Source organism: Podarcis gaigeae (assembly GCF_964106915.1).
Source record: "Podarcis gaigeae genome assembly, chromosome: 6".
In the NCBI taxonomy this organism is placed as follows: domain Eukaryota; kingdom Metazoa; phylum Chordata; class Lepidosauria; order Squamata; family Lacertidae; genus Podarcis; species Podarcis gaigeae.
The window spans coordinates 69888859-69911135 of NC_139682.1; the positions used below are offsets into that span (position 1 = coordinate 69888859).

At 41.7% G+C, this 22277-nt stretch overlaps 1 protein-coding gene across 1 annotated transcript in view; it reads right to left on the minus strand.

The window, feature by feature from the left end:
• COL24A1 (collagen type XXIV alpha 1 chain) overlaps positions 1 to 22277 on the minus strand; it is a 169448-nt gene that overhangs the window by 86955 nt on the left and 60216 nt on the right. Inside the window, exons 15-22 of the mRNA XM_083743163.1 lie at positions 19316 to 19369; positions 19165 to 19209; positions 18659 to 18712; positions 17495 to 17548; positions 16168 to 16221; positions 9388 to 9441; positions 923 to 976; positions 64 to 108 (exon numbers count right to left, since the gene is read on the minus strand). Of these exons, the coding sequence (XP_083599289.1) occupies positions 64 to 108; positions 923 to 976; positions 9388 to 9441; positions 16168 to 16221; positions 17495 to 17548; positions 18659 to 18712; positions 19165 to 19209; positions 19316 to 19369 (414 nt within the window). The remainder of the gene's footprint in view (positions 1 to 63; positions 109 to 922; positions 977 to 9387; positions 9442 to 16167; positions 16222 to 17494; positions 17549 to 18658; positions 18713 to 19164; positions 19210 to 19315; positions 19370 to 22277) is intronic.

A 22277-nucleotide genomic window follows, 5' to 3' on the forward strand; every position in this document is an offset into this window, starting at 1 on the left:
CGGTTGGAGAATTTCACTTTCAACAGGTCTTCAACTGCAGTTCTAAAATATGAAGTTACTTACCCTTGGTCCAGCTCCCCCAATAGGTCCAGCAGGTCCTTCTTCTCCCTGAAATAAAAACAGGTTAGCCATTCTTCTCCATTCTTGAATGCTGTGTTTATTTTAAGCACATGGTGTACTATTCTCTTAAATACCCAAATGGGTCTGTGTGCAGTTAAACATGAAAGAGTTAAAAATAATAATTAATAACCAGCAGTCAGAGATCTAGAAACAGAATGGATGGAAGCCTGTGACCTTCCAATTGTTGTTGGACTACAACTCCCATCAGCCCCAGCCAGTGTGGCCAATTGTTGGGGTTGATGGAAGCTGTAGTCAAACAACCTTTAGAAGGCAACAGGTTCTCCATCTCTATCTCACCCACCATCTAGAATTCACATGCCAAGTATTTGATTGGCTGTATTTACTGGAATTCCCAAGGTAAACAGATATTCATTAAACCCTATGTTGATGCTACTTATATCTATGTTTCTGATGGTCACAATGTTAAGATATCTCCACTGTCTCCACAGCAAGTGAAATATCTTTTAACGTTAATACCTCTTAAAACTAACCTTACAAAGAAAAAAAAATGTATGCACTCAACAACTTCATTCAATTTATTTAGGCATCCAGATCATTCTTCTTCAGAATGTGAAACTTAATTCTTCAGTATATCTGCAAGCTGCCAGATTCAGCTCATTTAAACAGTGCATAGGAATCAAAAGAAATAAATAGCACAGCGATGTGTAACAATTTCTATTCAGCACCTGCCAAAACAGAAGGTCGATATCTTTGCAAACAAAAGCAACCACGTTAGTGAAAATGGAGTCCAATTTCAAGGAAAAAATGGTGTGAAATTAAGGGAACAATGTAGCTTTCTTACCTCAACTCCTTTGGGGCCTGGTGGTCCTGGAGGTCCTCTGTCACCTAGAAATCCCTAAGTAACACACACAAAAAATATTTAAATTAATGAATGAACATGTTAGTCTAGACAACCTAGAAAGAGTGATGCCATAAAAGCTAATAAACTTCACTCTATTTTATTCTTTTAAGTGTTTCCGTAGGAAGCAAACTTGTGACCATTTGAATTTCTTAGCAAAACTACAATATGTATACAATTATCTGCATATGCATTTCAGTTGTGCAGAACAAGGCAGCCTACAATGGGAAACTAACTGGTTGTAGCGAGGGAAAGCTGATAAGCATTTCCTGCTGAAGGCACTGATCTGAATGAATCCATATTTTCCTATTTTAGGTGAGAAAGAAACTGGGGAAAGGAGTTTCGGACACAAACATAGTTCCATGCTAAGGGTCTCCAACAGTTTTGCTGTAGCAATCAAAGTGGTAACTTCTCAAGACTGCAGTATGAATTCACTAACAGCCTGGAATGAGAGGAGTACATTGCACAATTTATTTAAAGTTGGCCTTACTCAACCATAACTCAACCATAAAATATCCAGTTGTGTGTCTCATTTAAGAATCACAAAATAGCCTTTGCTATATATTCTGTATGCATTCAGTTATTAAAACGCTACTTAAATAATACACAAACAACCCACCCTCTAGGGTTACCCACCACCGGAGAAACCCTGTTCCATGTTGTTTTCTGCAAGCAACTGCTCTGAGCATAAGTCATGATCAAAAGGAGACAAGTCCAGAGATGCAGAGATGCAAGAGACAGCTACCTCTAGACCTGGATAATTACGCTGCATTTGTGCATTGCAAACTGCTGAACAATCCAGTAATACTTGCCAGAGACATGGAAGTACTGCTACAGCAGAAACGTATAGGAATGAGGCAAGGCTGGAGCAGTTAATCATACAGAGAGACAAGGAAAAACCTCTTTTGATGCATTAGAAGTAACTGAGTTAGATGCCTGATCTCACCAAACGTAGATATGTGGCACGTCTGCCAGCTGACAGGAAGCAGGAAAGCCCTGAGCACTGAATCATGCAAAAATGCAAATCTCCTCCTCCCCCAGGGAGTACTCCAGGGAGATGGGTCCTTGCAGGTGCCTTACTTAATTAATGTTCTTCTTATAACATATCAGTTCTCTCAGAGTAGACCAGTGTGCCCCTGTGTACAATTTGGAAACTGCTGTTTTATATAATCCAGCATCGCAATATAGCATAGCCAATAATGTGACTTCTTAAGGGGAAATTGTTATATTGTTCCGGAATACTTCAGGATAGAAAACAAGGGTTGAGGAACAAGTTCAGCACTGTGAGGATGTCTGGATCTAGTGAAGCACTACTGCTTGTACAATAAATGGCAACAGCTTTGCCATTTCATATTACACCACAACCAAGCTGTAGATGGAGGCCAGATGTTTAGCTTCACCACTTTCACCACTGTTCTGCAGGGCTACCCTAATATTCAGGGATATATTCAGAGGTAAGTCCCACCCTCACACATTTCTGATTGGGTTCAGGTGTTACAAAACTGCTCAAATAATTACACGCACAACCATAACTGTACTAAGTTACTACTCAGTAAGTGGTCAACTGCATTCACCACAGGGGAGGTCTACTTTAAAACCACTAACAGTAATTACTGCAATCAGTTTTTCACGTGATTTTTCAGTATGGTAACTGGCTTACAACCTCCTTAATCAAGCTACATTTCCAAAAACTTCTTACGATAGGAAGACGTGTGATTTCAAGAAGCGTTTATAAGGCTAGAACCGAAATCAACCAATCGTTAGCTCGCCACGTTGCTTGCTCCCTTGTGCAAAGTAGGTTGTGTGAGCCACCCCAAAAACCATGAATGTTCACTGAGAAACACAACGATGGCATGAGCGGTGCTGGCCCGTCTAGTTCTGTATTGTCTACCTTGATTGGCAGCGGCTCTCCAGAGTTTCAGACAGAGAACATCCCCATCCCTTCATGGAGATGCCACAGATTGAATCAGAGTCCTTCTGCATGCAAAGCAGTTGTTCTGCCACTGAGACACAGTCCTTTTCTTCATAGGCAGGGCTATCATCTAGGAACAACCACCACTGTTATAACAGCTGTGAAAATTCTGATCCTAAATCTCCGCTGCCTTGCGCCTATACTCAATCATAAGAAAGGTTTCGGGAGTAAACCCTGAGGAAGAATCCATACTCACTCCCTTGCAGGAAATCTTCGTTCTCAAGAAAAGGCTAAGGAGTAAACCCTACACAAATCCCGAGTCGAGTCCCTAAGACAGTTGGATGGCGTCTCCTTCTGGCAACTCCTGCAGCCAATTTGGTGCAAAATGCATTGCTCTACTTTCCTTTGGACCACATCAGCTAGGCCCAGAGGGAGGGCTTGTTGTCTGGGCAACACAAGACCTCCAGACACACGGCCCAGGCTTGCGCCCCAGAGAGGTCTATTCAGTGTTGCTAACGCAGCCAAAACAACGGGCGATGCAGCAGTCACAAGTTACCAGTCTCTGCAGCCCAAAGTGCTGTGATTCTCCAACAGTGTGAACTTCTCCTCCGGAGGCGCCCTCAACTGTCTGTTGAGACAGATGGGTGCCAGCATATACTTTTTTTAATTGAACACATCTCCAGTTTCCAGCCTAGTGGAGTTTGGCTGCCCTGCCTCTGTTGCCACTTCATCTTTTCTCCTTGGAACCACTCTCAAGCCAACCCTCAATACTCCCTGGTCTTGGACTATGATTTATCCTGCTGACCCAGCTAAACCACCCGTCTAGTGGATTACCAGTTTATTCCTCTTGGACCAAATGATCCTGCAAACATACATTAAACCCAATCATGCAAGGTGTAGGTAAAAGGACAAACAGATCCTCAGGTCCTACGTGACCCTTTGAGTTAATGAACCACATTGCCAATGAGATCTGCTAGACTGTGGTTTGTACAATGCAGCCTCTGCTTCTACATTCAGCATAATTTTAAAATAATTTCTGAATGGCTTGAAGAGGGCCAGAAATGGCACATACCGGATCCAAAATTCTTGGAAAGGGCCAAAAAACACATTCAAACATTGACGTTGTACCGGGGAAATATAAATATTACTAAACGGCTGTTGGTTTTCTTTCCCGCATGCCTGTCAACGAACACGATATACTTTTCACTATTAATTAATTAATGTGATGCAGATGGGCAGCAACTTTCTTTGCTACTGCGGATCTTGAGACATGACTTATCCAGTTTGCAAAAAGTGTTTCCAGACACTATCAGGATAATTAACTGAAGTTTCCAGTCCTTATAGGAGTTTCAACTAAAAAAAGAAGGTGAAGGTCTTTCAGAGATTTATCAAACATGCCAGGAAAGAATCTAGAGAGTCTACAAAGAGTCATATATACTTCACATTGCTATGCAACTTCCCCATTAGTTTTCTCTTACAGGATTAGTGAAGTTCTTAATATCATGTAAGCAGTCCAAACAAAACACCAGAAAGTAATGGAAAGAAGCTACCAGCTATTTCCATTCTACAGCATGCGTGGCAGTTAATTCTCAAATAAGTGCGCTGAAAGACATAAATGAATTAAATAATTAAAGGCTCCCGTGAGCCACGGATGAAAGGTCCTGCTCTGATTATCTGAATGTATACTTGATATAGGCTCGCTCCCTTCTAAATCCAACTCTGCTAGAAGGTAGATACCACTGCATTGGGCATACTTGGATCATTCAATCATAAAATTACTCCAGAGGGGGCTGTGTAATCAATAAAATCTCCAGAGGGGGCTGCATGTTGCATTATTGGCCTGAGTTAGTGCTCTGGGCCTGCCCATTTTCAATCAGGAGGCATGTCCTAAACGGCCTCGGTCCAGTATACCTGAAGGAGCATCTCCACCCCCATTGTTCTGCCTGGACACTGAGGTCCAGCACTGAGGGCCTTCTGGCGGTTCCCTCTCTGTGAGAAGTCAAGTTACAGGGAACCAGGCAGAAAGCCTTCTAAGTAGTGGCACCCGCCCTGTGGAACGCCCTCCCACTAGATGTCAAAGAGAAAAACAACTACCAGACTTTTAGAAGACATCTGAAGGCAGCCCTGTTTAGGAAAGCTTTTACAGTTTAATAGACTATTGTATTTTAATATTCTGTTGGAAGCCGCCCAGAGTGGCTGGGGAAACCCAGCCAGATGGGTGAGGTATAAATAATAAATTATTATATTATTATTATGTCCAGATCGCTGACATGTAGAAACCTGAGTGGCAGCGTCCTCTGAGGACAGGCGGTTCTTACTCTTACAATACACTTTTCGGGTGGAAAAGAAAGCATCTTTCCAGGTTTACATTGGAAATAAGACAGCCTTGCCTTTCAGCAGCTTGTGGAAAGCGCAGTGGCAATGCATGCAGTGGGCACAGCCATGGAGTTGGCCTCCCAACACTGCTTTATGGGACAGGAGTAGGATGGCAGCAAGGTCGGGGACATACAATTGCACCAGTAGGACTAACAATCTGGTACTGCTGTTGCCACAGCTACGTGGCCCCAAGCTCACCATGGCCTTGCCCATTCTGGTCTAGGTTGGCCACAGAGATGCCAACATCAGAAAGGGTGCTCTGGTGCTCTGCCCCATCACAAACTCTGCTTTTGGGTGTATGGTTAAATGGGACTGGATGCCCATAATGGCAAATGCTGTTTCCCATATCCCCACCAAGCGCACTTTTGTCAGAGTCAACAGGAAGGGCTTCAGAACCTGAGCCAAGTTATTGTGCAGGTTCATATGGGAATAGACAATTTGTAGACCATTAATCATATCAATATGAGCCGATTAATTGATTTATCAGTCTATTAAATTTGCATAAATCTTCAGACGGGGGAAAACATTCTCTCTTTGTCCTGATGGTTGTGGCATCCAAGGCCAAACTAGCTGTGATGAGAATGCAGCTAAAGTTGCACATACTTTGATCCTTAGATGACACATTGCCACTTTTAGTACACATAGGGCAAAATGCCTCTTCGAAGATAGCATTTGCTACCTGTAGGTTTTTTTAAGTATAGTAATTAATATTAATTATCAAAAAATCACTTGAGATAAAATCTGCTTAAATCTGTTAATTGTGGAGGCGCCTTTATATTCAAAATGTTTTTAATTGATTCATCTAACCAATTAGCATCCTTACGTCAGCTGCTCTTGTGATGGAAAGGCCAGAGATATCATTAGCAAACACAACTCAAGGGAAAGCACTCATACCAAAATCAACCACCAATAGGTTCTTCTAAAACTAATGAAATGAAAATACTTCCAACCATGTTTGGATGTTAATCACATCCAAAGGTCAAAAGAAAAATGTTGTTTACAAGCTGAACTGTATGTTCAGATCATGGTCCATAATAATACAATTCAAATATACCAGGGAATTACATTTGTTGATTACTGTAGGGATTTGGAAAAAGAAATAGAAAAAATAATAATGAACCAACCAGTCTAGTGTTTGCAGGCAGTATGAAACATGGATATCTTAAACTAGTGTTAACACAAAAGTTCTGTAACGCTTTCTTGGCAGTTAGCATACATTTAACTTCTGTGGAAGCATAAAAACAGAAGAATGAGGAAAAGAGAGGCTTAGCAAAGCTTTCTTCCAAAAATAAAAGGGAGAGGGAAGTTCTCAAAACCGCAGTCAGCACAAAGCAGCTGGGAGTGCTAAAGTTGAACATTTCCAGTGTCATGTAGGCCTCAACTCTTGGTCTTATAGACTGTGTAAAAGCTTTTCCATTTTGTCTAACGCTCATCTCAAATGTTAAGACACCAATTTTCTCTGATTAGAGATGGCTGTTTGAGCTCTCCATGTACAAGAGCCAAAAAAATCTATGGAGACCATAAAGTCTCTTCGTAAAAGTTATTATTATAGCAAACAACATTTGAAGTTTCCAACTAACTAATCAGCATTTTGGCAGGGATCTGAGCAAATAGCAATAAACTAGAGCAGTGAGGGTTGTGACAGTATATTTTACTAGGGAGAAATGTGAACATACTTCCCGATTGCAGATATTTGTACCCAAATAAATGGCTGAAATGTTGACATAACATCAACATTCATATCAACATGTGTCATTGGACTTGGACAATGATTGCAATCAAAGTTGTTGCTGCAGGAGAGGTGCTTTTTCTAGGTCTTAGGCTTGGGAGAATGTCATAGTCCACACAAGGTGTATTTAGAGTTGATAGGCGTTTTAGCAGAACTTGGGGCATAGTCATACAAAAATTTCAACCAATGGCGACCATGTTTTAAAGCAGCATCTGCCAACTTCTAAACAAGTCATATGGTATTCAAATGGCATTCAGAAGCATACAGCTGCAAATCATGGAGGCAGACCATAGCTGTCATAAGTAATAGCCACTGATAATCTTCTCCTCCATGGATTTTGCCTAAACCTCTTTTAAAGCCATCCAAGTTGATGGACATCACTGCCTTCTGTGGGAGCAAGCTCCATAGTTTAACTATGCACTGCATGAAGAAGTCCCTTTTTAAAAATCTGTCATGAAATCTTCCAACATTCAGCTTTATTGGATATCAACAAGCTTTAGTGAAAAATAAAAAAGTCCCAAATGCTGCAACCTTTCCTCATGGATTGAGTCACTCTTAATCATTTGCGTTGCCCTTTTCTGAATCTTCTCCAGCTCTACAGTATCAGCTTTGACGTGAAGTGACAAGAACCCCACACAGTATTCCAAATGCAGTCGCACCAATAGCTTTAGCTAACAGCATTATGATATTGGCAGTTTTAATTTTGATTCCTTTCCTAATGATCCCCAGCATGAAATTTGCATTTTTCACAGCTGCGGCACACTAAGTCGACATCTTCATTGAGCTATCCACTTTGAGCCCAAAGTCTTGTTCCTGGTAAGTCACCACCAGTTCAGACCCCACTAGCATATATGTGAAGTTAATAAATTTTTGTTTACACTGAACTGCATTTGCCATTTGACCACCCACTCAGTTTGGAGTGGTCCTTTGGGACCTCTTCACAATCTCTTTTTGTCTGAATGATCCTGAACAATTTAGTATGATGAACAAATGTAGCCATGTCACTGTTCATCCCTAACTCTAGATCGTTAAAAAATACAGGCCACAGGTCTTTGGGGTACTCCACTTTCTACAGCCTTCCATTCAGAGAACTGTCCATTTACAGTATTCCTACGGTTTGCTTCCTGCTACTTAAGCAATTCCTGATCCACCAGAGGACCTGTCCTCTTACTACATGGCTGCTAAGCATACTCAGGTGTGTTTGGTGAGGTATCTGAAACTCCAAGCACACTATGTCAACCGGATCACCTTTCTCTATACGCTTGCTGACGCTCTTGAAGAACTCTCATGAGTTCGTGAGACAGGACTTGCCCTTGTATAATCCATGCTGACTCTGTTTCAGCAAAGCTTGTTCTTCACCATGGCCTAGGTGGTCACATGCATGCTGACACCATACATTCAGTTCGTCTTTGGGCATCTGATTGCAACCACTTGGAAATTCAAAGGCCCTTTGAGGCAGCTTCAGAGAGTACCCTCAAAATTCAGTGGACTCTGTGCCACTGGACCCTCCCAACTGACCTTTATCAAGATACAACTAGCATTACCTTGGTTTCCCTATCCACACTGGATCCAGTGTTCCAGAAGCCTATCCAAGAAGAAGCAGGAAGAAGCTGCTGAGAACAAGGCGTTTTGTGACCTGAACCCAACTCTGTCACAGTTCTGATAGCACTGTCTGTTTATGATTCAATGTGTTAGTCATTCAACCACAAAGCAAGGATACTAGATCATGGCTAGGGAAACCACGTTCTTGCCCTTGTTCTAGACAACCTGTTTTAGTTAAGAGTCCAAAATTATTGGTAACAGTGGATTAGGAAATGTTAATAGCTGCATCAGAGAATTCAGGATTCAGGCTTACAGCTCCCTTGCACAATCATCTTACTGCTGTCTTCATCATCCATGAATGATGAAGAGATCTAGCCCTGCCTATGACTAGGTAGTCTATGACTCACAGTCTCAATTGTAAGCTGATCATTGACCATGCCTAGAACAGCGCCAGAAAGTCTATGGAGTCTCCCTTCTGGCTTCAGGGATCCCTTGGTAAGGGAAGTGTGAAAACAACTGAGGTAGGATCTGTACCTGCCTATCTTTTTACCCTTGCTTCCTTCATACATCCAACTGGTAGGATCCAACAACTGTGCCTATTTTTCTTCCATTTTCTTCTCCTACTGTGCTTTTGTGAGAGAACTATGCAATTGTATTTTAAAGAGCAGCAAGTTTACCTATGTCAAGATCTAAAAGATTTCTCACAGACCGACCTCTGAATAAAAGTTATTTGAAGCAAATGGATAGTGACTTCAAAGTAAAAAAAAAGTTACACTTTTTCTAAGCAAGGAATATTGATATTATCCTGCACTCTGAAAGACCTTACAACAGTACTTCACATTTGCTTACCTTTGGGCCTTCAGGGCCATTCAAACCAGGAACACCAATATCGCCTGGAAAACCCTAGAAATCAAGAAATAAATAACGCTTTTATTCTGCTTATTCAGTTCTAAAATCCAACAGGTCTATGGAGAAAATGTGGGTGATGCGAGAAAGACTTTACTAATTTCACATTTTCTAGATCAAGTTAATACAATAATTTATTTATTATATTATTTATTTATCTGATGATAACTTAATTTATATCAAACCATTCACTCTTACACATAAATACCTATGAAATGTAAAAGTCACCTTGAAAATCTTTTCACATTCTGTTCCCCAGCCCATATTGTAATGGTTTCTTCTATTTTGCTACAAGAGAGAAACCAACCTACCTCAAAAGACTCAAAACCGACTTTAAACGCTTAACTGCTCTGCCACATTATGCGAGCCATTTGCAAAGGTATTGAAAACAACAATTTCAGAAATGAAAATGTTCCTTCAAAGAATCTGAAGATTTTGCATTTTTAATAGTTTGTAAAGTTCTGTGGCAGGTTAAAGGTAAAGGGACCCCTGATCATTAGGTCCAGTCATGGCCGACTCTGGGGTTGCGGCGCTCATCTCGCTTTATTGGCCGAGGAAGCCGGCGTACAGCTTCCGGGTCATGTGGCCAGCATGACTAAGCTGCTTCTGGCGAACCAGAGCAGCGCACGGAAACACCATTTACCTTCCCGCAGGAGCGGTACCTATTTATCTACTTGCACTTTGACGTGCTTTTGAACTGCTAGGTTGGCAGGAGCAGGGACCGAACAACTGGAGCTCACCCCGTCACGGGGATTCGAACCGCTGACCTTCTGATCGGCAAGTCCCAGGCTCTGTGGTTTAACCCACAGTGCCACCCGTGTCCCCTGTGGCAGGTTAGGCACAAGTAAAAGGAAGGAACTACTTCAAGGAACAAAGTTACAGTGGTGCCTCGCAAGACGAAAATAATCCGTTCCGCGAGTCTCTTCGTCTAGCGGTTTTTTAGTCTTGCGAAGCAACCCTATTAGCGGATTAGCGCTATTAGCGGCTTAGCGGCTATTAGCGGCTTAGCGGCTAAAAGGCTATTAGTGGCTTATCGGCTTAGAAAAATGGGGGGGAAAGCGAAAAAAATCGTAAGACTCGCAAGACGTTTTCGTCTTGCGAAGCAAGCCCATAGGGAAATTCGTCTTGCGAAGCGCATCAAAAAACGGAAAACTCTTTCGTCTATCGGGTTTTTTGTCTTGCAAGTCATTCGTCTTGCGGGGCACCACTGTATTTCCAATGCTGTTTTTCTAGAAAAAAAGGTGCCAGAACTCACCATGAACACCCCCCTCGTTCTCTGAAAATGGCAATGATGCCCACCTGAGAGGTGCCGGAACTGAGTTCTGGTAAGTTCCGACTGAAAAAAAGGCCCTAGTTATCTCCACCCTTTCCTTTTTTGTTCACAAGCTACCTTAAGTTCATCATCAACTATCTTCCTCTGCAGAACTAACAGATCTGTTAAAGGAAACAAGGGGTGCCTCCTTTGACCTTGGGTGAGACCACTGGTGTTCTATAGGTCAGCAGCAGTGACTGGCAACAAACGTTTCACATGGGCCTTTTTCTTAGTTCTACTTGGATTGAACCTAGGAACTTTTGCAGGCAAATCACGTGCCCTGTTACTTTAGTAAAAGGTGACAGATTTATACATTCTGAAGCAAAACCAAGAGTATGTGCTCTAATACAGTGCTATGGCCGTTTTGTAAAAATACAAAATATCTCCACATTCTAGGAGATCCAAACCACAGAAGAATCCGTGAAATTTCAGAATGGTAACGCAACTGCTTTGTGTCTAAACAAACATCAGCTAATTTCTCCATTAACTAAATAAAGCTTCGCGCGCGCGCACACAGCCTAACAACCAAAATAAAACCATTGCTTGAAATAATCCAAAGAGCTGTTTAGGCTCACATGTTAGCCTAGCTGAGTGTTTGCTTTTCTTTGAACAGCAGGCCTCCTATATCATAACAAGATGCTTTAAAAACTTCCCTCAGTTTTAAAAGTGGTTCGTACTATGGCTTTTAAAAGGACAAAGGAAGTTACTGTTTGAGGAAAAACAAGTTTAAAGCCTCCAAGTGTATGTGTGTAATTGTTATAATCCTAGTTTCACACTTCAGTCACTGCTTTTCTGCAAGTCTTTATTTTCACTTCTGCAAGTCAACATTAAAATATTCCATTAATGTACATGTCATTAATTTTACTAGAGCTGCTCTGCAAAAGAAAATCTTCAGGTGTTCTGAATGTCAAACACAGAACTTAAGCGATGCTAGCACATTTCTGTTGGAAACATGTAAGCACCAGAACACGTCGTGTTTCTTGTGACCAGGTCTGGAATTAATGAAAAGTTCATACAGTGGTAACTCGGGTTTAGAACTTAATTTGTTCCGGAGGCCTGTTCTTAACCTGAAACTGTTCTTAAGCTGAAGCACCACTTTAGCTAGTGGGGCCTCCCGCTGCCGCTGCACTGCCAGAGCACAATTTCTGTTCTCATCCTGAAGCAAAGTTCTTAACCCGAGGTACTATTTCTGGGTTAGCGGAGTCTGTAACCTGAAGCATATGTAACTTGAAGCGTATGTAACCCGAGGTACCACTGTATATCCAATAATGGTTCCTATATTCAAAATCCCCCATGCTATGCAGTTCTGTCACTGTAGCTGCATGGAGGAAATAATATACAGTGATATATTATCACACACGTTCGCAACCCGCAGCGTTCGCAACCCGCAGCACTATATCTGCACGTGACACGCTTCTGCGCTTCTGCACATGTGCATGACATCATTTTGCACTTCTGCGCATGCGCTGAAAACTGGAAGTAACCCGTTCCAGCACAGTCCACAGCCTGAAAATGCGCAACCCACAGGTATGACTGTATAGTGGCCAGATGTCTCTTATTTTAAGAGTATGTGTCTAATTTCAGATAACTGAAACTGAACTGCTCCATAGTTTCCTTGGTGTCTCTTATGATTGGAATTTCCACCTGGCAACCCTGAAATAACAAGCCTTGCTTTGGAAATATAGGTCGAAGCACCTTAATTAATTAAATTACTCTTGGCCAAAGGCACTTGAGAATCAAGAGATTCAAAGCACTCTCATGTTGCAGGAAATTATGCAGAAGCACTGATAGCTAACTACCAGCTGTTATGAGGTTGGGTTTTTTTTAAATATAAGTAATACTAAACAGAAGTTATTGGATTCCATCAGTGCTTACAGCATCGTCTGCAGAACCTCAAAACGTCACAGTTTGAGATGAAACATGGCTTGAAAGTAGACTTTTGGGAGCACGATCAGGGATTCGTGCATAAGAAACTTGCATTTTGCTGCCACCAAAGCATGATTCAAATCAAACGTGCCCCTTTTCCTTTGTAATTCCCAAGCTCTGTGCACAAAACATATGGCAGTCGACTCCCATATGGCTGACCGTCCTGAAAAAAATTAAGTGCGCAATTTCAGATCAAAACAATTTATGGATACAATGAAGTATCTATTGAAAGAAATGACTTATGTTTTCTTTACTCCAGATGCAGTCTGGAGTAAAGCCCCTTGAGGAAACAATAAATTCTGCTTTGAAAGAAGTTTGTGGGATGCAATGCAGGGACTTCCCCACCGAAGGGGGAAGAACCCCACGAAGACACAGAGAAGTTCAGTCTGCCGGAGTTGGCAAGGAATCCTTTTTCCATACACAGGATAGTGGTTTTAATCAGATGGCTTTCCAATGCAGACAATAGTAACAATGCTCCTGTTCTCATGAAATTCCATTTTCACAGCAAAAATAAAAATGAAGTCTTTAAACTCAGATTCAAAAATATACTGTAGCTAGGCCCAAGAGAATAGGTGCGCCTGTTGGCATTATTTTATTTTACTTCTCCCTTTCCCTGCTTTCGGTCAGCTGACCCTCATTACCCACCACCGAACACAAGCTACATGAGAAAATGCTTGTTGAAGTACACAGTGGTTTGCTATGCAACACAAGCCTTAGATTATATTTATGAGCCTTAGATTATAGTTATGAACTTTTGAACGTATTTCTGCAATACAGCGGAAGCTCAGTTTTCGAACGTAATCCGTTCTGGAAGACGGTTCGACTTCCGAAACGTTCGAAAACCAAGGAGCAATGGGAGGTCGGCAAAATCCATTGAAAAGATGGAAAAACATGCAGCAGAAGCCGTTCAACTTTCGAGGCGTGTTCAAAAGTGGAAGCAATTACCGTATTTTTCTGTGTATAAGACACCCCCTATTTTGGGGGACTCAAAATTAAGAAAATGGGACTTCCGGGATAGCGCGAACGAGTAATGGCGGATTCCCTCCGAGCTCCGGAGGGAATCGGCTCCGTCGAGGACGGGTCTTGCCGTGCCGGCGACACGGGGACCCTTAAAAACCGCAGGCGCGGAAGCCTGCGGACCTGGTAACTCGGTGGGCACCTTAAGCGCCCTCCCCGACCCGCGAAGAGCCTTTTTAAAGGCTACGGAGTGGACTGGAGAGTGGCGCGGTGCTGAGAGTTCATCGCTACCTCGGCGGAGCGAAGCCGCGAGCCATTGCCGGAGAGCGCTGTCTTTCTTCCTGAAATTTGGACTGAAATAAGCAACCCGTGAGTAAAATGAAATTTCGGCACTAAAGTTTTCATCCTTGAATTCGAGTACGATCGGGGGACGTGTTAAAAAGGAAGTCCACACTCCCCCCCCCACCAAAAGTTTTAAAGCAAGGAGAGGAGTATTAAGGCGGAAAGACTTTGGTGTTTAAACATATAACTTTTACGAATTGGACTAAGAAGTTACTGTGCTGGAGAGAAGGAGAGAGAAATTTCAGAAGTTTTCCTTGCCTGGCTAACCCCCCACCTTTTTGGGATCCCGGGAGTGCCCTGCGTGTGAGCCCGAGGAAAGGAATAAAGAGTTTGACAGCTGTTAAAAGAGCTGTCAAACGGCTGGCCAAGGCCTGGAACTGTGTAACAAATATCTTTTTGGATTAAAAGTGTTACAACTAAACTGAATTGACTGGAAACAAAGTAATTTTGATTAATAAAGTAACAGACTGTTGGAAAAGAATCATGATGGAAATCCCCCTGGAGGAAACTAAAGACATTGCAATGGCTGCTGAAGGAAAATTACTGGCAGAGATACAGAAAATGTTTTCTTTTGTGGGAATTCTACAAGAGCAGAGTATGGCTATGAGTGAACAGCTGGTGACCTTCAATCTTAAACTAAACAACTCTGTTGATGGCAGTAAGCGAATGGAAAAAAACTTTGCAGCTGCAGAAGAAGAGATAACTTTGGAACTGGGGGAAAAAGAAGAAGAAGGAGAAGAGGAAACCCAGGTGGAGAGCATCAATCCAGAGCCTGTAACCTTTGGGAACAAAGGAAATAAAGAAGATGACCAGTGGACTACAAATCTGCAAAAGGAGAGAAAGATAAAAGAAGAAACCCCTGCAATAATTGGAATAATGGACTATAAAAGAGTAAATAAGTATGATGGGGACTTCTTCTTTAGACTGGAGCATGGGAGATCGGTGGATCCTGGGCAGAAATTGTTTTTGACTGATTTGGAAGGAGGAAAATATGAGGGGCTTGTGACAGAACTTCCTCGAGAAGAAAGGGCCAACAAAAAGGACTACCAACAAAACTGGTGGAGAGAGACTAACTGGGGCTTAAGGGCCTCTGATGTGAGGAATCCGGGCTAAACTGTTTTTTTCTTTTGAGGACATTGGTCTGGGAAGGGACAGGAACCGGGCCGGGGGGGGAGGGGAGAATAGAGTAATAAGAATCTGAGATTTTGAATTGAAATATTATGATCTTTGGTTAAATACAAAAAGGGAGGAATTCGTGGGAGAGAATTTGGGCCGACCTTAGAAAAAGGATTAAATGTGTAAAATTGGATAAGTAAAACCGGATCAAGTAAAAAGGACAAATTGTAAGAAAGGAACTGTATTTAAGAGATGAGAAGAAATAACTTGCTGAGATAATTAACGAAATTGGAAGGTGGGAAGGGGTGTGTGGGGAAGTCAATGAAAGAAGGTAATGAAAATAAGGGTATGAAATTTGAGATGTTTTGTTTGTTTTTCTTTAAAATTCAATAAAAATTTATTAAAAAAAAAAAACAAAATTAAGAAAATGCACTATACGCTATCCGTGTATAAGATGACCCCTTATTTTAAACTTCAAAAATGTAGGAAAAAATATAGTCTTATACATGGAAAAATAGGGTACTTCCGGGTTTTTGGCGTTTGGGTTCCGAATCATTCGTCAACAGAGACGTTTGAGAACTGAGGTTGTAATGTATTAACCAAATATGACACCTGGTTAAGGCAAATAAACCAGTTTTAAAGGGTTTGCTTCTTCTAAACAACTTATTGGCTCTTAAGCAATTATGTTCCTAACTTAAATATATTTATGTATTGCAAAACATGAATGTAGATTCTTATCGAGGATCTTAAAAGGATCCCAGCTTACCGGATTAGAGCCAAACTGTATATCCTGCTTTCTAAGCAGGTACTGAAAAACATCTGCATTAAACGAAGAATCACCAATGGCTATTTATTTATTACATGTATACACCTCCTTTCTTCTGGGGCATCCAAAGTTCCCAAGTGGTCTCCCATTCAGGCACTGACCAAATCCAGCCCTTCTCAGCTTCAGTACAGTTACTGCATCATGAGCCAAATCAGCCATGCATGAGCAGCGGAAGCTTGGCCTAATTGTGCTGTTTTCAGTGCAAAATAGGATGCATTATTTACTTCTTTAAATAGTTCCTTACCTCAGGTCCAATAGGTCCCAGTGGTCCCCGGGGTCCTGGATCTCCTGTTTTACCCTAAAATTAGAGCATCCATTATAAATTCAGGTTTTTCTGCATAAGACGTTTCCTATTTCTTAACAAAAACGTACATCTGAACAATTATCAAAAGAAAAGTTTGTATCTATCATCTATCTATCTATCTATCTATCTATCTATCATCTATCATCTATCTATCTTGATTTTAAGGGTTTATGGTGAAATGGCTCCCGTTTTTGGTAAATTTTTAATTTCAAAATAGAGGTGTATTAAAGGCTCTACTGAGGGACGCGGGTGGCGCTGTGGGTTAAACCACAGAGCCTAGGACTTGCCGATCAGAAGGTCGGCGGTTCAAATCCCCGCGACGGGGTAAGTTCCCGTTGCTCGGTCCCTGCTCCTGCCAATCTAGCAGTTCGAAAGCATGTCAAAGTGCAAGTAGATAAATAGGTACTGCTCCAGCAGGAAGGTAAATGGCATTTCTGTGCGCTGCTCTGGTTCGCCAGAAGCGGCTTAGTCATGCTGGCCACATGACCTGGAAGCTGTACGCCGGCTCCCTTGGCCAATAAAGTGAGATGAGTGCCACAACCCCAGAGTCGGCCACGACTGGACCTCCTGTCAGGGGTCCCTTTACCTTTACCTAAAGGCTCTACTCTAAGTATGACTAGTCTTGGATACAAACCCTTTATCTATCTATCTGGAGTGATTTTTAATATACCATTTGTTATATTTTCACCAACACACAGTCCAAGGAATATAAAGTTTCCTATTATCAATTTGGATATTACCAATGTTCACTCTGTGCTGGTTATTAATTTATTTTTTTGTGATTAAAATAATGTCAATGCATGCATATTGGAAAATATAACTAGGATGCATCATAACCCTGCAATTTGAAAAACAGTTCAGTTCCTGTCACATGACACCCCCCCCCCCCTTTTGGACTGTCCTTTCTCTTATATGAATCAAATAGGTTAATGTTTTCATATCCATTGGGTTCTTATTTTGCCAATCAGATTCTGTAGGTGTTTCTCTTTCTCCCTGGTTTCTTGTTGTTATTAATTTGGTCGGAGAGAATCCCCCCCCCCATTAACATTCTTCAAAGCTGAACATTTGAAAATGCTCCCCAACCACATACACAATCCAAATATATTGCCCAATGATTTATTTCCTTGCTTCTTATAAATAACATGTATTGTATGGCAATGTGCCAGATAAGATTTGGTCAGCAACCCTTTTAGATATTATTGGATACCAAACTCAAATGAATGCTGCTACTGTCAAAGTGCAAATGAATTCAAGTGTTAAGGCATACCGGGGGTCCTGGTTTTCCTCTGATTCCTGGTGGTCCCGGCAAACCAGCTGTACCCTTTGAGAAACACAGTAAAGAGTGGCTAGAATTTAAGTGAAAATTATGGCAGCACATTCCCATTAAAAATCGAAGGAGGGAGGAGATGGTTTTATAAATTATCTGTCAGAGCACTTGTTATGCTTCCATTTTGGGGATAAAGCATTCCCATAGAAATATAGGAAAATCCTATCCAGATACATCTTAACCCTGCAACTCAGCTAAAATAATGATTATTTTGCTTGTGCCCATAGGTATTTTGCATTACAAAGCTACGTGGGGGCTGAAAAGAATAAAAGACAGACATTTACATTTAATTCTTTTTCTCTTTCTTTTCGCCACTGCTACGAAACATTTTTCTTTGAAAACCAATCCACCTAGATGGGTTTTAAAGCAAAACAAAACCTCTTGCATCCCTCCTGTGCTTATCCTTCCCCATTCTGTCAGAGAAACATAGGTTGCTTCCAGGCAACCTGTTAATTGAGCAACCATCCTGATTCGTTTGCACAAAGTTTGCGGGCATACGGGGAAGGGGAGAACGTTCTGTTGAGCAAGGAAAAATCCTTGCACTAACCCAATGTTAGCCTTAGCACTATGTTGAATTCCGCCAATGGTGTTGTTTTCCGGAAGGCAGCAATATACCCTTTGGAATCAATCTGCCTCAAAAAATATCACAGGCAAAATGTTCCCTGGCCCCGAATACAGTGATTGAAGGCATCCGTAGCAAGGTCTTATGCATGGCCTGCCCACGGGCAGTCCTGCACACAGAGTGCTGAGTGGGTGCGGATACCAAACACCGATTTGCCCAGTGCCTGGGCCTGGGTGGCTTATACAGCCAAGGAGAGGATCAGAGGGAAGTCAGAGATGAAGTCTTCCCTCTGGTCTGCCCCCCAGATCATGCCCCCAAGCTCGCCCACATCTGGATGAAACCAGGGGCGAGCCCCAGCAGTCAGTGCAGCCAGAGGAAGAGGAAGTGACGTCAGCAGAGCTGAGAATGAGTTATTTGGATACCACCCATGACTGATAAAAACAGCAGTGAAGAACACAAGACCACTCTGTATAAAGTGTAGCACATTTCCAAGAAGACTAAGACTTATAGAAGTTGGTCAAAACAGAGCTGTTATGAGTTACCTTGTCTCCTGGGTATCCCAGCTCCCCCATCTCTCCTGAAATGCCTTGTTCACCCTAAACAATGTATTAGTATATTCAGAAACATTTGGGGGGGGGGAGAGAGAGAGAGAGAGAGAAGGGACACTTTAATAGAAAGTTTTATGAAGTCCAACAGACATAGAAATGTGTCAGTATGGCTTGTTATTCACAGCCCAAGTGCATTGCACTGCTGCACAAATGAATATGATTTCAGAGCCTCTAATGGCTAAAACATGTCTCAGCATTTGATGAGATTATTCACAGTAGTAATAGCTACAGCAGCAGGAAGTGTGTGTTGGCAGAGATTCTTAGCCCTGAGCAGCTTGTACAAAACAAAGCGGCGGGTAAAATGCAGAACCTTATTGCAGGTGATCCCCCCCCCCCAAAAAAAAAGAAAAGTAAGAAAGGGTTCTTTGTAGAATCACATTAGGAGGTGTAGATAAGGTTCAAAGTTAAAAGTGCACCGATAATGGAACTATTTAGATCACCTTATCACCTTTCAATCCAGGTTGCCCCATACTCCCCGGAAGACCCTATGCAGAAGAAAGATAAAAGAAATTACAAAACACAATTGTTCAACTGTCTGGCAGAAAAGGGCTTTCAGCAAAACACTTGGGTATGAGCTATGAAACACTGTACCAGAGGTCCAGGAATCCCAGGTGCGCCAGATGGTCCGGCTGGTCCTACAACACCCTAAAAGACAATAAAGAACATGGCTGCTCTGTGTGTTTACTTTTAAAAGGGAACTAAGTCATACAGAGAGCCTGTATAATAGGAGTATCCAACATATGCATTTGGCCTACAAATCCTGTCAGCCCCAGTCAGCACAGCTAATAACCAGGGAAGATGTGGGTTGTAGTCCAACAACACCTGGAAAACAACATGTTGGCCACCTCTGTCATAAGACAATAGAGTGTATTTGCTGCTTGAGTGCTGGTTTTCCTCTGACCCATCCACGCTAACCTGTCTGAGAGCTAATTAAACAACAATAAAACATCCAAGATGTGCGTGTAATCACGATATTGCCATTCTCTTTCCTCAGCTGGAAAATACATTGCAAGGATATCCTGCCTGCCTGATAGACTGGAAAAGGGCTGAACAATACAGCCAGGCAGAACTTTTCTGCTCTTTCCAGATGGGGAAATGTCTATGTTGAAGGACGGGATGAAAAATGAAGTATCAGGAAGTGCCACTCATTTGCTCGCAAGTGTGGAAGGTCACGCTAACCGATTTCACACCCTATTAGCGTGCATTTGGGAGAATGAACATAAGGTTATCTGCAGGTGGTACCTATCCCCCCATGCCCTGAGCAGAATTACTAAAACAACAAGCTCAGTTTGCTGGAGGAGGGGGAGGGGATGGGTACATACAACCATATGCAGTGGCCTTGCCCCATTATTCAGTCTTTCAAGTCTTTATTAAATAAGCCTATCTTACATTCCAAATGTAATCTATGGACCCAGTGATGGCCCTTTTTTCCTTATTTGATAATTCAGAAGCAGAGTTTTCCAATAAAGAACTACTGTACTTTGATTCTTTTGGTTCATAGCTGCCAGGCTTATAGTGGCCAGACAATGGAAGTCAGCTACAGGGGACATGTAAGACTATTGGTATGGCATCCGAAAACGAAGGACAACTTTTCTAAAGTTTGGCATCCATTTACTGAATGTATTAAAGTAAAGGAAAAGCCTTCTTCTCATGAAAAAAAACCACATTCTGGGATAATATGCCAGTAAAGGACAATTGTCTGGAACTATAATGCTGGTTTTTTTAAGAATAGTACCACTCCCTCCTCTCTTCTCATAGCCTTCCTTTCTTCCCCTCATCTTGCTTTGGCAGTTTCTCTTTATTGTTGTTATTTTTGCTTTTTGTGTATCAGAAAATGAAAACAATTACAAAACAAATAAATAATGACCAACACTTTGAACTAAGCTCAAAATACAACATGGAGTTAGTGAAGTTGGTAAAAAACAACAACACAGTGAATGTTTTCATTTCATTTCTTATTTTTTTTAAAAAACTGGCCTTGGTCTGAAGTGTAGCTGCAGCATTTTGTACTAGCTGAAATTTCTGCACACACTTCAAAGACAGCCCTAGTACAGCCTGTAACAGCAAACTAGCCTTGATAAAATTAAAGTATGAGTGACCCAGGCCATGTACTCTTTCTGCAGTGGCCGCTGGGACACAAGCTTATGTTATACTAAAGCTCTCCAAGCACAGCCAAAATACGGTTTTCCCATGGGAAGTCGAAGTCCAGGGGTACTCATAGGTTACGAACCTGATTCTTCAAGGGCACTGCAACTTTGTCCAAAACAGGCTATATCTCTATGCTACATCAACCATCCTATCAACAAGAGCATTTCTGTCTTGTCTCAGTCTCAGCTTGCTCTCCTACATCTGATTTCAAACATCAGTTCAGGATCTGAATGTTTTGGAGGGCTAGCTTTCTAAACACAAGGCATTCATAGGGAACACTGGGAACATATAGAACTTTTAGAACAATTTAAAGCGGGTCACTTCTGAATAACTCATACCTCGTGATTATTATGAGGGTGTAGATCAACTCTGAGTAATCACCCGGGCCAAAACTCCTCTAAAGAATGGGTTGTGTCCCAGCACAGGCAAAGGGAAGAATGCTACTTGTGTATTTTTCAAAACAGAAATGGACTAAGTAAACCGACAGTAAAGTAAGTAAATATTCCCCTGAAAATGAGTGCAGATAACTTTTTTAAAAGCCTTTTTTACTGTAGGTTTTGAAGCAGACATTTGGACTAGATTGCTCTGATGTGTAATTACCCTTTCATTTAAATGTGCATACATGTTCTGTCACATCATTTATTCCTAGAAATCAAAAGCAGCCACCATACCATTAGTCTTAGTATTTTCTGGCAAAGTCCACCTTGGTTTCGTTTCCAGTTATAGTTGGGGGTTTTTTGGGAGTTTGTTTGGGTCTTTTTTTAAACAGTAGAATATTGGGACCTTATTTTAACCACAACTTGGAACTGATTTCATCACTGATTTCACTGGGACTTGCTTCCAAGCAAGTGTGCTTAGGATCTCAGCCATAGCCTGGAAGCCTTGAACTGGCAATGGCTAAATGTACTTTTGTCTAGAAACAGCCAAGCCAATGTTGATGTTATGGAAATATCCATATGGCAAAGTCCTGCGCCGACTTGAAAGCCAGCTGAAACTATTCCAGCTATAAGAAAGAGAAAATAACTAAGGACCGGTGTGTTGATCTAGAGTAGACTCACATGTGAGCTTGGATGGAAACGAAGGCTTTCTACAAGCACAGAATGGGAATATGTTTCCACTGAAGGGAAGAAATACTTGTGCTACTTGCTCCTTAGCAACATCCAAGAAAAACACATTAAAAAAAAATCTGTTTTAGGAAGCAAAATAAAAGAATGCTGTGAAGAATCAAAATTATGGCACTGAAAGGCAGATCATGTAACATGATGACTAAAGAATACAAGCGTGGCTGTGCATAAGAACTCATTTTGCTACTTAGAAAGTAAGAAAAGAGACTACTTTTAATTTGTAAGGAGCTTTGTCAAAAGTCTGAGCAGGCTTTACGAACTCAAAACGTAAACAATATACT